This window comes from Condylura cristata, unplaced genomic scaffold (assembly GCF_000260355.1).
Source record: "Condylura cristata isolate star-nosed mole 26May11 unplaced genomic scaffold, ConCri1.0 scaffold00004, whole genome shotgun sequence".
Taxonomy (NCBI): Eukaryota; Metazoa; Chordata; class Mammalia; order Eulipotyphla; family Talpidae; genus Condylura; species Condylura cristata.
The window spans coordinates 61,761,254-61,777,916 of record NW_004567105.1 but is presented as its reverse complement, the minus strand read 5'-3'; the positions used below and the strand labels follow the sequence as shown (position 1 = coordinate 61,777,916).

The following is a 16,663-nucleotide window of genomic DNA, read 5'->3' as shown; positions in this document are numbered from 1 at the left end:
GAGATCACACTAGGTTGGAACATCAGGTTATCTTTGTTGCAAAAATACAATTCTGTCTGGGACATGAAAGAGGGATAAAACTTAAATGTGGGCCCTCCCTGGTGGCGCAGCGGGTTAAAACACTGCACTAAGAAGCTAAAGCCACTTCCGCATGAGTTCGATTCCCGCCTGCCCCGGAGGCGACCACATGGCGTGGCAGACCTCTCCTGGCCCGCCCGCTGCTCCCCTCAGCAGTGTACTTCGTCGATCTGCCTGTTCTGCTCCCCACTCTGTCTCTGGTGAATTCTCTCACCCTCCGCATCTCTGGCCTATACCCCAGTTCTGTACAAATAAATAAATAAATCTTTAAAAAAAAAAAAAACTTAAATGTGATGGAAGGCAGATCTGTGGAAGATACTTTGACCTCAGCAAGTCACAGATTCAGCTGGGCAACTATTACCAAGAGCTAACACTTGGAACTTCTCAAACATGTGTATGCCTGCGTGGGAAGGGACACAGACAGCAGAATGTTATTAACTGCTTAGTTTCAGGCTCTGAAATGAACACCTAAATTAACTATACCTTTCTTACACCCGAGACTTTGAAGAATGGATTTTGAGGGAGAAAGTATAGTAATAACATCCTAGTGGCTGGTAAAATGAAAAACAGCAAGGGAATATGTGCATACCTAGCTGTGGGTTTACTATTTTAATATTTTTGATGATGGGGTAGGAGTGGGATAGAAAAAACAGGATGGGCCTCCCTAGTGGCACAGCAGTTAAAAGTCTTAGTGCTTTCCAGGGGTGATCTGGTGATGGGAAACCCGCGGGGATTACAATCGAGATGGAAAAAAAAAATGTGCAAAATGATGTAAAAAAAAACTTTTAAAAAAAAAAAAAAAAAAAAAGTCTTAGTGCTTTCAAGCTATCAGTAGCCACTGCAGCACGGTTTCAATTCCCGGCCAGGGAGCTGGCCCACATGGCATGGCAGATCTCCTCTGTCTTTCCTGCTGCTCCCCTCAGCAGTGTATTTCAGTAGATCTGCCTGTTCTGCTCCTTACTCTGTCTCTGGTGAATCCTCTCATGCCCTGCACTTCTGGCTAATATCCCAACTCTTTTATGCCTAAGTGAATAAAATAAATCTAAAAAAAAAAAAAGGAGGACAGCTCAGTTGAAACACCTAAATGGGTTTCACCAGCCCACATTTCATTAGTTGAAGAATTTCCAGGCCCTACCCCATGCCATGTCATCTTCCTTATAAGCCAAGTTGCTTACTGTACGTTTTACTCCCAGTGTGAGCAATGGCAGAACCAACCCTAAACTGCTGTGCAAATAGTGTCTGTGTGCTAGATTCTGCTCCGTTTCCTTCTCCATCTGCCTGCTTGAGAGGAGCCACTGAATTTCTGATTGCTCTAGTGGGTTGTATCACTTGTCCTTGTTTGAAGGAGTGACATCCCACGGGTACATCACAAGGGTATGGATGTATTATTCTAAATGTAACTGTTACACTTTAGAGTATTAATCCACAATCTTTAGAATTAATTTTCTATTATACATGCTTTCTAGGCAATCTAGGTCAAAACTGCTGTGGAAAGAGGACAAACAAGACAGAAAAAAAAGGGGGAATTATAAAGTTCCTTTTTTTTTTTTTTTTTAAAGATTTATTTATTTATTTGTACAGAGCTGGGGTACAGGCCAGAGATGCGGAGGGTGAGAGGATTCACCAGAGACAGAGCAGGGAGCAGAACAGGCAGATCGATGAACTACACTGCTGAGGGGAGCAGCGGGCGGGTCAGCAGAGGTCTGCCATGCCATGTGGTCACCTCCCGGGCAGGTGGGGATCGAACTCATGCGGAAGTGGCTTTAATTTCTCAGTGCAGTGCTTTAACCCACTGCGCCACCAGGGAGGGCCTAAAGTTCCTTTTTTTACATTTGAATAGGCATTATTAAAAAAAAAAAGCCCAATATTTCAAAAATATATCAGTAATGCTACAGAGATTAATAAAAGCAAACTATTTCCAGCTGAAATCAAAACAATTTATATCACTTAAAATGACTTATTTGTGTTTCAACCCTTTCTCTGTATATTCCCAGAATTCAAATGCTGTGCAAGACATGTGTGTCTTCCACACATACAGCTTTGCACCTTAACATCTGTAAATATCACACTGTGTGCAACAAACACCCAAGGCCTAGTTTTTACCCACCGGCACCCAAGCGACCCCTTCTACTCAGCCAAGGAGCAATATTAATTCTTTTGTTTTTTAAGATTTATTTTATTTACTTAGGCATACAAGACCTGGTGTGTAGGCCAGAGGTGCGGGGGGTTAGAGGATTTACCAGAGACAGAGTGTGGTGCACAAGAGGCAAGTGACTAAAACACACTGCTGAAGGAAGAAGCAGTGGGCAAGACAGGAGAGGTCTGCCACGCCATGTGGGTCCCTGGCCTGGGGTCAAACTCTGCTGCAGTGGCTGTGGATCGTTTCATAGTGCTGAGATTTAACTCCTTGAGCCACACGGAGGTCCACAATCTTAATTCTATATCATCATGTCACAATAGAATCCTTTATTATGGTCTTTAAAATGTGATTTCATTTGAGGAAATAGGAAGATAATCTATGACATATATTTGATTCTGCTTGTATGGTTTATGGTAACAAATTACTCTGGATACCAATATAGTGAAATCTGAAATCTGTACCACAGAATGATTACTTTGTATAAAAAGGAAAAGAGGTATGTATTTTTGAAGTATTGATGCTAAAAGAAGTGCGTCAAGTGTAACACAGAATAGGGATCACAGTAGTACTGTGCCTAAGGTATTCTAGGAAAGTTCTATTCCTAGATGACTAGCTTTCTAGTCATCTCCATCTACTGAATATTGGCAGGGATTAATGAACAAGTGGACAGTTGAACACAGAGCAGAGTTAAGTCATGGGACCTCTAGAGATGGAAGACACTATGGCAGAGCTTTCAGTGACATTCATTTCAAGATTGCCTCTTGTATACAGAGTTATCTCCCCTTTTTCAGAAACAGAAAATGTGATAGCTACAAGGTCCTAAGACCCAACCTTTTCCCTATAATTTGTTATAAATACTTTGGCAAATAATTTTAGAGAAATAGAAAAACACATTGGTACAGGACCTTCCACAATGCCATTATAAACTGGTTATAATACAGTGTGAATTAACAGCACAAGTATGGAAATACAGATAAGGGGATACTGTGCCATGCTAAAAGAACCACTTCACTAACTCACCAATCCCCAAAGGGAGCCTTCTGAAGTGGCAACAATGGTAGCAGCTCTCGGGGTGTTGTACATCAGAGCAAGTTCTCCGAAACTGCCATGGTTGTCATACTGACCAACAGAGCGGGTTTGATTATCTTTTGTTACTAAAATGTCATAGGTTCCCCTGGAAACATAATAAGAAACAATTCCATTTATTACATTTAATTAGGTTTAGTGATAAATCTATAACTGGCAGGTGGCACATAAATAGAAGATACCTAAGATAAAATATTGCTACAGAAGATTCTGCAGTAGATTTTTGCTAGTACATAGAAATAAAATAGGTTTTCTTATTTTGATTTTGTATTCTGTGATATTGCTAAACTCACTTACTAGTTTTTAGTTTTATAGCACTCTTGGTATTTTCTGGAGGATCATGTATGTCACCTGCAACCTTTTTATAGTTTTTCCTTTAGAAACTATATGCCCTTCCTCCTCTTTCGCTTTTGTTCTTTGTCACATTGCATTAACTAGGACCTCTCACATAAGTAGAAGTGGTAAGAGCATACATAAACCTTTGTCGTATTCTCGATCTTAAGGGGAAAAACCCAATCTTTCACCATTAAATGTTAGCTGTGCTTTTCAGGTTGGAGAAAAGTTCTTTCTAGTCTTAGTTTACTGAGTGTTTTTATCATGAAAAGGTGTTGAATTCTGTCAAATGTTATTCCTGAAAGTTTTGAAATGATTGTATGGGTTTTGTTTTTTTTGTTTTTTTTGTAGTCTATTGAAAATAAGTATGTACAACTGGACATGATTTTCTGTCTACTTATTGGTAATGACTGCTAAAGAATAATGTCCACAACAAGCATTAGGAAAAAGACACTCTAAAAATACCACTGAGGCAAACCCAAACTTTTCTAAGTTTCTGTGTGATAATTATCTACAAAATAATTAACAATATGTAACAAATGCTATAAAGAGAGCCACTGTCACAGCAATTCCATTTTGTGGCCTTCTAAAGGTGATAGTAAAGGTACTGAAAAGGATTTAAATGCAGGGGTATGCACAGATAATATTTGTAACTGCAAAAATTACAATGGGGATGGGTCAAATATGTCAGTATGACTATTAGACAGTGAATAATCATATGTAATAATATTGTATCCCATGGCAAATAATCTAAAATAGATTTCAAAAACTTTACACAATAATGAATGATTTAACAGAAAAAGTACATGTACGTAAAGATAACAGTTGACTTTATTTTTAATGTTTGAATGTTAATAACTTTCAAGCTTTATAATTCCAATCCTCCTCCTTTTTCTACCTCACATCTAGAAAAGCTGGTAAGAAAGCCTGGTGGTCCCTACTTTGGTGCCAATATGAAATTCAAGTAATATAAGCATCGCCCATGCTCAATAACACTCTATCTCAGTCCCAATTTCTAGCCACTAACAACCCAAGAGAGTCAACTTCTTCCTGCTGTCTCATTTATGATCCTCTTTGGAAGCGTACCCTGCTTTTACTAACAAGTCTTATATGAGTAATAAATCCTTTCACATTTTTTCAGTGTATATATGGTATCATCAGTCTTGAGATATGAACCAAATTTAGGGTGATGTTTTTGACTTCATTAAAACACAATATAAAAAATGGAATGTTACATTCTGGTAATGAATTTATGGCTAAGTTACTTTATATCTTGTTTTCATTTTTATTTTAGAAATTTCCTGCAAATAGCCTCCAATTGTCTGATAAAATCATGACACAAAGAGCAAAAACTAACACCAATCCTGCTCTCATCACTACTCAATAGGGAAGTTGACTTGTACTAGGCCTAGTGATAAGGTTAATAAAAAGGTCATGAATGGGAAACAGTAAATGTACACATTTTCAGTCTCTGATCCAGGAAACACTAGCTACCTAATTTTGGGAATAACACAAATCACTCCAGGTAGCGGCAAAGTCTTGTCCAAATTTCTCAATCCAGTCCTCTTTCAAGCGACAAGACATATTCTTAGCATTGTTGTTACTATAATATCATGTAATAATTATTTAAGGGTCCGTCTTTCCAACTACACACTTTTTTCTGAGGACAGGAGCTGTTTCTTTTTACTTGAATGGCAACTTTCCCTTTAATTACCACTTCCACTGCACACAGAAGATAAGCCTTCTCACTTACACCTGTAATAAGTCATTCCCTTTGCAGATACAGAATTCAACCTGAACATGCAAGGATGGATGCTCATTTCCCAAACAAAAGGCCTATTCTGGGATCCTGGCTTGACTGGAGAGTGCAAGGTAGAATAAAGGGGAAATGTGGCTGCTGGAAGTGACGATATGATTTAAATCACTATCACTATTGAAATTTATGTAGGAAGAATCAACATAACATAAAAGTAATCAACAGTCTTTAAGATTATTTGTATATGATTCTTTAAATAAATAAAATATTTCTTCTAATTATAGTAATTTGTCACAAATTTCAAGGACCTGAAATTTACCCAGAGCCTAAGAATATTTTCTGTTCAAAAACCTAGCAAAGATTTGACAAGAAAGGGACCAACTGTATCCAGTTTGTTACTAAAGGAAGATTAACAGAACCTCAAAAATCAGGATAAAAATGAGAAAAAAAATTGGAAAAAGAAAATCAGGGGAAGAAATGTAAGATAATAGTACTGTATAAATGTTAATTTCTGGTTTTTATAATTATTCTGTTTATATGAGAGGATATTTTGTTTTTCAGATGTACACATGAAGTATCCAGAGACAAAAGGATTTAACGTTGAAAACTTAAACAGTAAAGAAGATGTGGCAAAACATTAACCTGTATCTGCTGGGGAAAAAAAAATGATTAAGTTTATCTCAATTTGTGACTACATATTTGAAGTCCCCAGTCACATCAGATTATCCCCATAGTCAACCTAAGGTTATGTGAATTTTTTGTGCTACTTATGTAACGTTCTGTAATGAAATTGAAAAGTAGTTAATAGATGATATCTGATGAAGCAACATCTTACTGCTTTTAAAGTCTGGTGAAGGTGTTCCTTTCAGGACTGGGGAGTCAAAAGACTACCTGCCCCCACCCTGTCTCCCATAGGATACTAATAGCTCAAGAGATTAGGACACACTAAGGTAACACATACTTCATGTCTCCCAATATTACTTAAGTCTGGAACAAATCAAGGTGGGGCTAAGGGCACAGAGATTGAAGTAAAGCATTCATGTGTAAAATTAGGCTGGGGCTGAAAGATCTAATGACAATATACCATATGGCTATTGTCAGGGAATCAACTCACTTGAAAACTTGCAAATAACATGTTTATAAAGCACATCTTGCACATTTCATGTAACTATAAAGTATAGATAAGATATAGTGAGGACAGCTGTCTCAGGACAGCTGTAGACAGAGAGGCAAGCTTTGAAAAACTTGTTTACCTGGACCCTTTGCTTACTCACTTGAACAAAGCATAGGGTAAGGCATTTGCCCTGAATCATGAATCTTACTAAGTGTGGATACACAGTTGCAAAGTTTCATCTCCTACCTTTCTATGACATAAAAGTTGTCTCCATCATCTCCTTGGTCAATGACATGCTCATCAACTTTGACTGTCCTTTCAAACATGGCATCAAGGACTTGAGAAAGTTGTTCCTGCAGGGTACACACAAGGAGAAAAGATGGCTTTTATATATGCTGGGGGGGAAATTACTATCTCAGTTTGTGGCTATATAGAAAGCCTCACTCACAATAGACTGGTCCTATATTCAAGTAGAAGCCTAAGGGCTGTTTGAAATAAATGTTTTCCTGTGGCCACTCAGCTTTTTCCCTCCATAAACACAGCACAATTGCCAGGTCTTTTGAGGTGAGGTAGTGTGTTGTTAAAAAACAAACAAACAAGGGCCTTCCCTGGTGGCGCAGCGGGTTAAAGCACAGCACTGAGAAGCTGAAGCCACTTCCGCATGAGTTCGATTCCCGCCTGCCCCGGAGGTGACCACATGGCGCAGCAGACCTCTCCTGGCCCGCCCGCTGCTCCCCTCAGCAGTGTACTTCGCCGATCTGCCTGTTCTGCTCCCCACTCTGTCTCTGGTGAATCCTCTCACCCTCCGCATCTCTGGTCTGTACCCCAGTTCTATGAATAAATATATAAATAAATCTTAAAAACAAACAAACAAACAAACAAACAAAACCTTCCCCTTATTTATGTAAAAATGGGCTATCTAAATCATGGTGTCCATTCTCCCAATCACAATCTTATGATTGTCACCTGCTTTGATGGCTCCTCTATGTCATAGATAAAAATCACAGGATGCTACCTTCCTACATGTGATTTTAACAGGATCATCATATTGAAAGCGTGGGGACAGCCTCAAAGGTTCTCTTGTAAGGCAACATAGCAACTGCTTTTATCTACTTACGTACTTGTGTATCACTTAACTTCGAGCCCCAATTTCTTCATATGTATAAAAAGCTTAATAAATTAGGCTAGCAGCAGACAGCAAATTGCTTCAGTCACTTACACACAAAGCATACAATCACTAACCAATACTACCTGCCATAACCAGGAGATAACTGTACTATACGGTTAAGTCTAATGAAAAAAATTTTAAATGCTATTAAATTCTAACAGAACACTGATCTTAGTCTAGAGTCCATATTTCTCCATTAGGCAGAAGATCAATGACTGTTAGAAGACCAATTGCAACTCAGACTTTTTCTTCGGAAGAGAGTGAGTAGAAGACCGTAAGAAAATAATTTCATTGTTGCATAATTCCGGTGATATAATGTTCTGTCAGTTTGAATGTGCTACCTAAAATAAATAATACCAAACAGCATTTCTTTAGTTCCACAAGTGTTAGATACTATACAAGCTGACAGATACTAAGAAAAAAATTTTGCTATTCATGTGTCATTTATGTGGAATGAGAGCTCGGGGCTTTGATCTTACTCCATCTTCCTCCACTGTAGAATGTCTCTGGTGTATAGTTGCCTGTTGATTTTGATTTTTACTTTATTATAATTACTTTTTTCCCTCCTGACCCCTTATTTGGATCCCTTACATTCTTCCTATAAGTGAAAACATCACAGTATTTTTCTTCTTTCTTTCTGGCTTATTTCACTGATCATGATCCCTTCAAGCTCCATCCATGTTTCTACAAGTAGCATGAATTTATCTTTTTTTTTTTAACTGTTTGTTTATTTATGCATACAGAGTTGGGGCACAGGCCAGAGGTGCAAGGATGGTGAGAGGATTCACCAGAGACAGAGTGGGGAGCAGAACAGGCCTACTGATGAAGTACACTGCTGAGGGGGGCAGCAGGTGGGTCAGGAGAGGTCTGCTGCACCATGTGGGTCAGCTCTCTGACAGGGGATTGAACTTGTGCTGCAGTGGCTATGGAGAGCCTCATAGTGCTGCGATTTAACCTCTTATTCTACCAGGGAGGTTGAAGAGTCATGATGTCTTAAGCGTTTATATATAGCTCAGAACAAGAAAAAAAGTTTATTTGTATTTAAACATATACACAGATACACAAAAGTAAACATGAAAAATGTGGACAACTGTTCAGCCTGGCTACAGGGTATTTGAGTATTCATGTTGCTATTCTTTAGAATTTTCTGAAAATTTGGAAATTTGAAAATAGAAACTTAGGAAATAAAATTTTAGAAATGGAAATATACTCACCAGAATGGCTAAGATTGCAGAAGATAGATGCTATTAAGTGTGGGTAAGAATATCCTTTATTGTTGTAAGTAATAAAAAAATGGCATAACCACTTTAAAAGATATCTGGTACATGTCTATCCTATGTTATGACTCAGCAATTTTGCCCTCAGGTATTTTACAAAAGATTATGGGGTAAAATGTTCACAGAAAGACTAGTATAAAATGTCACTGAATTATTTCTAACAGCTAAAAACAAGAAACAGACATCCATCAACAGAAAATCTGAAAAGCAAACTGGTATTTTCATGTAGTGGGATACTACTCAGTAAATAAAAAGGGATGAACTAACATCACCAGTGATAAGACAATGAACTGACATCACAGACCCTTGATATTTATCCCCTGAGGATACAATGTAACTTCTGTGCTAGCCAACCAAAAATGTGTAACCTTATTCCTATTATGAGGAAAATCAGATTAATCCAAACTGAACTAGTTAAAATTGTCAAGCAGTACTCTTCAAAGTGTTAAGATCATAAAAGACTAGGAATTTTCAGATGCTGAAACTGTCAAAGACTGGAGGAGACTAAGGAGAAATATCAACTAAATATGATCTAAGACTTAGAATTGGATCTGAAACCAGAAAAAAATACTAATGATAAAACTAGTGAAATCTGAATAAGGTTTGTAGCTTAAGCAATAATATAATAATGTTAATTTTCTGGTTTTGATCACTGGTTATAGAAGATGTTATCAGGGGAAATTGTGTGAGGGGTATATGGGAATTCAGTACCAGTTTTGCAACTATTTTGTGATTCTAAAAATTCATTCGAAATTAAGTGAAAAAGAAATGCATGAACTACGGATACATGGAACGTGGAGGATCCTTAAAAACACTGTCAAGTGAAAGAAGTCTCACATAAAAAAGTATATATTATATGGTTCTATTTATGTGAAATCTGAGAACAGTCAAAACTTATGGTAGAGTAAGTATAAATAGTTGCTTCAGGAAGAGAGGGAAAATTGATCATGAAGGGTCATGAGGGCATTTTTTCTGGGGGTAGTTGCAATGTTGTGTATCTTGAGAAAGGTTTGGATTACTTATACATGCATTTGTCAAGCCTTAGTGAATGCAGTTAAAACTTATGTTTTAGGTCTCCCTGGTGGCACAAGGGGTTAGGTCTCAGCACTATCAAGCTATCCATATCCACTGTGGTGGATACCTGGCCAGGAAGATGACCCACATGGTGAAGCAGGTTTCTCTTGTCTTGCCTGCTGCTCCCCTCAGCAGTATATTTTAGTCAATCTGCCTGTTCTGGTCTCCATTCTATCTCGGTGAATACTATCACCCCCTGCACCTTTGGCCTGTACCCACTTCTTGAATGCACAAGTAAATCTTTAAAAAAAATAAAACCAAGTTATCTTTTCATCGTATGCAAATTTTACATTAAAAAAGTTATATAAACAAATAATAAACTCCAGTTGATAACATGCATGAGAAAGTATTAGAGGGAAAGTATACTGATATCTTCAATTTACTAAGAAATGTAACCCCCGAAATAAGATGGGTTATTTCAGGAGGCAGTACAGCTGCCTGTCTTTGTAAGTCATGTTTACTGGAACACTGTATTTCATTTGTGTATTGCCTATAGCTGCTTTCCTGCTATAATAACAGAGTTAAACAAGACAGAACGATTTATTATGTGGGTTTTTTTAGAAAAAGTTTGCTGAGCCCTTTGCTAAGGGATATGAAGACGGTCTACAATGGGGCATGTAATGTTACATGTATTATGTAAATACTAATGTTAGAATCAAGACAGTGGATAAACAATTGATGTTATAAAATTCTTTTAACTGTTACATGTTTGAATCTTTTTTTAAAAAACATGTTTGAATCTTTTCATAATAAAATATTAGAAAAATTTCAAAATTCAGTGATCATTTTTCAACACTAAAATGATACTCTCCAACACTAAGAAAATACTGAATTTTGGAACTGACTTTACTTTAGTATCTGATGGTGTTAAATTTACGAAAGGTTTTATTCATATTAAATAAAGAAACAAGACCCTTTTTCATTGAGAAAGCTGGATCTTTCAGGGAAAAGAGCTGACTCAGACTAGAATTTCTTACAGCCTTTCATTCAGTTTATGGTCCTTGTCTTATTAATAAACTTTGATTAAAGTTCTGGCCCTTCCGGTAATCAATCACCACAGCTACCAAATAGACTGATTTATAGATACCAGAGATAGTTCATTCCCCTGAAGGACATCTCATGATCAAATCCTTAGGGAAAGAAAGGTATATTGGCAGAAGACATATTTGCAGTAACTGGTTAGTAGGGGAATTTTAATTTCATTGTTCCGGTTTCTGCACATTCTAGAATTCCTAAGTAGGTTCAGAACCTCAACCATTTATGTGGCTTCAGTGTGCGGTTCTTAAAAGTAAAAAAGAAATAGGAAATTTGAAGATTCTCTGTTCTTAGGAGATAGCCCCGCCACTCTTATCTTTACTGACAGGGATGGGAGACCCAGGGATAGATCCTATGGAAGGTGAATGGACACACACACCATTCTATGTGTCTTTACTCAGCCCTCAAGAAGTAACCACATCCACAGTCTGAGAAGACCCACTACTAGTGGGTTAACTGCTACGGCAGAAGGGGACACCATTCTGATATCTTGGAGAAGTCATTCTGCAGCATAATTCAGACCCTCCAAATTAGGCCACTGTTATGCAAACCTGAGCATTTCCTTTTAATATGACCAGACTATATGGCCTTCAGATGTTATTGTCCTGATGAAAGCAGCACAGCTGTTCATAAAATTGTAAAAGTCATCTGGAAAGTCCATTATGCATTATGGGGAGCCACCCAATGAAATCATATATAAGATGAATCTAAAGTATTATGCCTCATATGGGTGTGGCTAAGATATTAAAAATTGTGTAAGTGATAAATTAAAAGAAAAAAGATGTTACCTCATCCAGATTTTTGAAAAGCAGAATATCTTTGCAAGCTTCCTGAAGTCTGCATCTCTGTTGATCAGTTTTAGGGTGAATCACCTGTCAATTCAAATAAGACAAGGAAATCTTAAAATTTCACTGAAAAAAAAATCTCATTTCTACTTATAAATCAACATATTTCTTTCTCCTAAAATGTAGAGAAAACTAAGAGTATTGTTTACTATAATTTTAATAGTACAAAAATACCAGACAGTGCCCTGATAAAGGAGGGGCAATGTAAGGGGCGAAGAGAACCCACTGTGCAGCCGTTCACTGGGAGTGTGGCTGGCAGCTCCTCAGCTCCCCACTATGAGCCTCAAGGTGCTCATTTGTAGAACAGAAAGTTATTTAACAAATATTAGGCATCTACAAGGTGTCAGGCACTGTGCTCCTTCTGGGAACACAGCATTAACTGTATAAAAACATCTGCTCTCACATTTAATAGACACATAAAATATGTCAGTCTAAGAAGAAAAATAAGGTGATGAAGAGTGATACAAAGTGTGTTGCATGTCCAGATGAGGCCTCATTGAGGTCACATTTGTGTAAAGATCTCAAAAAGTGAGGACAACATCAGGGACCTATCTGTGGGAAGAATACTTTCAAGCATAAGGAGTAGTAAGTGAAAACAAAGTCTTATGGTAGGTGAAAAGGATGTTGAAAAACAACCATATAACAAGTGTGACTGACACAGAATAAGGGAAACAATTAGAAAGAGACCACAATAGGGGGAATGGGTAGGGATAATTCCCAAATGACAGAAGACACAAAGAGGATAAAGCTTTGTGTCGATCACAAAACTGGGACTTTTCTCTAGTAAAACTGAGGCAATTTGAGAGTTCTGAGGGAGGGACTATATCTGACTAATGTTTTTAAAGGTTCATAGCGGCTGCTAGTAAAGGACATCCTTTACATGAGCAAAAGGGAAGCTTAGAAAGTTACTGTGATTATCTCAGATGGCAGCTGTTTGGATCAGTGTGGAAGCCATGAAGGTGTTGAAAAGTAGTAGAATTCTGAATATGCTTTAAAGATTTGGGCCTAAGCTACTCTAAGAATGGAGCTGGCCCTCCCTGGTAGCGCAAAGGATTAGGATGCAGTGCTGGTCATAGCCACTTCAGTTAATTGAGTTGTCTATTGAAGTGAATGTGGAGATGGCAAGTAAACATTGGGTAGGGAAGCCAGAATTCAAACATCAACAACTTATTTTTAGCAGTGGTCATGGTATCTACAAAATCAGAATTTTCGTAAGATTAAATGAGCTAATACCACTGTATTTAAAACTGTACCTGGCATTGAGATGATGCTCAAAAATGATTACTATTAATACTATTATATTACCTCCCTGGTGGTACAAGTTAAGTCTCAGCCCTATGATGCTATCCACAGCGACTGCAGCACAGATTGAATCTCTGGCCACAGAATGACCCACATACTACAGCAGATCTCGCCTGTCTTGTCCGCTGCTTCCCTCAGCAGTGTATTTTGGTCAGTCCACCTCTTCTCTCACTGTCTTTGGTAGATACACACACACACACACACACACACATATACCATTCCTCTGGTCTACACCCCAACTCTTGCAGACATAAATAAATAAATCTTTAAAAAATACTATTATGATACCCAGTACTAATTTTTGAACTAAAAATAAACAATTATCACCTAGTGTTGCTGTCACAATTAGAAGTCTATCAAGTTTCTTTTTAAGTACTGTCGTTATCTTAAAAAAAAAAAGTGTATCATTTAATCTGGCCAGAAATAACAGATGTCAAAGTGTCAAGTATTTAAAATTTGTGATGTTAAAGTTAGTAAGATAACTTTTTAAATTAATTTCTTTAAAGATTTGTTTTAATTATTTATGCATACAAGAGCTGGGGTGTAGGCCGGGGATGAGGGGAATGTGGGTGTGAAAGAGGATTCATCAGAGACAGAGTGGGAAGCAGAACAGGTCAACTGCCCGAAATATACTGAGGGGAGCCATGGGCAAGACAGGAGGGGTATGGTGTGTCATATGGGTCATCTCCCTGGTCGGGGGTTGAACTCATGCTGCAGTGGCTGCCAACAGCTTGATAGTGCTGAGACTTAACCTCTTGCACCACCACGAAAGCCCAACTTTTAACTTTTAGAAGTCATGAAGAATTTTACAATACTCAGAATAAATCTGTCTCATCTGCATGCCTATTATGTTCACACAATGGTAGCATTTTATTACAGCAAAAACATTTCATAGATTTCATTTTAAGACATACTTGATAGCTTCAAAATTTCTTTTATAACATCAATCTTTTCAAAATGATGGCTCATATTTGCTTTTACAAAAGTTATCTGTTAACTGCAAAAGTTAAAGAAACCTGAATTTTAAAAAATGTACCCAAAAATATCAACCATAGTCTGCTACAACCACTATTAACATCTAGAATCTATCCTTCCAGATATACATCTTTGTTCAAATTAACAGAGTACTAAGTTTCTTTTTATTTTATAAAACAATCTATAAAATATGCCTCATATAAACATCATTCTCTGTCATTAAACTCAGCCATGTGCCACCATTATGGCTATCAACTTTATTGATTTGAAGGTACTATAATTTAGGCCCAGGCAACTCCCTATTTAGCGCCATTTAGGTTATTTCCAATTTCTGATATTATATTGCAATGATTTCATTTAACAACCTTAGTAGGAAGGATCTAATTGCTTGTTAGGTATGAATTCTTCTTCAGGTTACTGCTGAGCCAGGTGCTATGACTGTTTGCGCTGACAACTACAATTAGTCATCCTTTTCAAACCCTCTACCAATGCTGCTTTCATTCCTAACATTTGTCAATTTATTAGATTTTAAAAAAAAATCTTGAAAATTATAAGATTTTAATTTGTATTTACTTTCATTATCAGTACAATTAGATTTAGAGTGTAGAGGAAGAGAGGAGGGAGTGAACAGGAAGTGAAATAACTCTGCCTAACACCTTTGCAGCAGTTCTTACCCTTGGATCAGTATCTTCCTCTTCCTCATCAGGGTTATAGGCCTCAGCACAGACTGAATTTGGAGAGAAAAAAAAATAGACAAAAATTGAATAAAAGAGGTATGTGCTTTACTGGAAAAAAAGGAAATAAACACAATAATTTATTTAAGTTCCTTCTTTCAATTAACAAATATATTAAGCAACTAGTAATGCCTGGTATGCTGTTAGTTGTTGAAAAGCCAGATCTCTAGGAATTGATACTCCCAACTACGAAAGAGATGAGAAAATATATCATCTACTAAATCCTATGGTAATGGTAAATATAAGCAAGAAGTTATTTGCTGTATTAGGGTGGAAAACCACAAAGTGCAATAATACAACATAAACTTGGACATGGAGTAATTATAAAGAGAACCAATTAAATAGTTCATCATAATGTACACGCAAAACTTGAAAGTAAGAGTGAGTTTTTTTTTTTAAGATTTATTTATTTATGCATACAAGCATAAATGGGGTACAAGCCAGAGATTCAGGGGTGGCGAAAGACTTCACCAGAGATGAGTGGGAAGCAGAACAGGCAGATTGACGTAGTACACTGCTGAGGGGAGCAGCGGGCGGGTCAGGAGAGGTCTGCCCGGCCATGTGGTCACCTCCGGGGCAGGTGGGGATCGAACTCATGCGGAAGTGGTTTCAGCTTCCTTGTAAAGTGCTTTAACCCGCTGCGCCACCAGGGAGGGCCAAGAGTGAGTTTTTTAAAGGTTTATTTATTTATGCATACAGGGACTAAGGTACAGGCCAGAGGTGTGGGATGTAAGAAGATTCACCAGAGAAAGAGTGGGGAACAGAGCAAGTGGACTGACTGAAGGGAGCAGTGGACAAGACAGGAGAGGTCTGCTGCACTATATGGGTCAGTTCCCTGGCTAGGGATCAAATTTGTGCTACAGTGGTTGCAGATAGCTTCAGAGTGCTGAGACTTAACCCCTTGCGCCATCAGGGAGGACCTAAGAATGAATTTTAAACAAAATAGATACTATATGTCAAGCACTTCCAAAATACAGTATTATATAAATCCAGAACCAACTTCATTTTCTTCTCAGATAACCTGTGTGCTAGCTGCCTACAGGATTTATCCTGGTAGTTATAATTCAAGAATTAAAAAAATATTTACAGAATCACTGTTTTTACGAGAAAATACTCAAAAATGATGTAAGTGTCCATATAGATAATAGCAGTAAGAAATAATGTGAGGGGTTATCCCTAGTGGAGTAAAGGGGTAAAGCTATCTGCAAGCTACTGCAGCATGAGTTCAATCCTCAGCCAGCGAGGTGACCCACATGTTGCAGCAGATCTCTCCTGCCTGCCCGCTGCTCCCCTCAGCATTTCACAGCACATCTGCCTGTTATGCTCCTCCATTCTATCTCTGGTGAATCCTCTCACCTCCCCACGCCTCTGGCCTATACTCCAGTTCTTGTATGCATGGATGGATATAGATAGATTAGATAGATAAATTAGACAGACAGATAGAGACAGATAGCTAGCTAGCTAGATAGATATAGACAGATATAGATAGATAGATAGATAAATGAATAAATAAGAAAGAATGTGAAAGGAAATAGGCAGATTGACCAAGTACACTGCTGAGGGAGAGCAGTGGGCAATAGTTGAGTTCTAAGGGAAAAAAGCAAGGTGAAGAAGAGTGTATAAATAATACGCTACCTCTTCCATAAGAAAGACTTCCATAAAAGGTAAGCGCTAAAAATGGGGGGAAGGGATAATTTAAACACACAACACACACACACACTATATATTTACATATAAATATATATA

At 37.7% G+C, this 16,663-nt stretch overlaps 1 protein-coding gene across 1 annotated transcript in view; it reads right to left on the bottom strand.

Moving 5' to 3' along the window:
- The window catches only part of PRKAR2A (protein kinase, cAMP-dependent, regulatory, type II, alpha), a 63,746-nt gene that overhangs the window by 10,479 nt on the left and 36,604 nt on the right, over positions 1-16,663 (bottom strand). Inside the window, exons 3-6 of the mRNA XM_004676194.2 lie at positions 14,858-14,910; positions 11,850-11,933; positions 6,754-6,860; positions 3,239-3,392 (exon numbers count right to left, since the gene is read on the bottom strand). Of these exons, the coding sequence (XP_004676251.1) occupies positions 3,239-3,392; positions 6,754-6,860; positions 11,850-11,933; positions 14,858-14,910 (398 nt within the window). The remainder of the gene's footprint in view (positions 1-3,238; positions 3,393-6,753; positions 6,861-11,849; positions 11,934-14,857; positions 14,911-16,663) is intronic.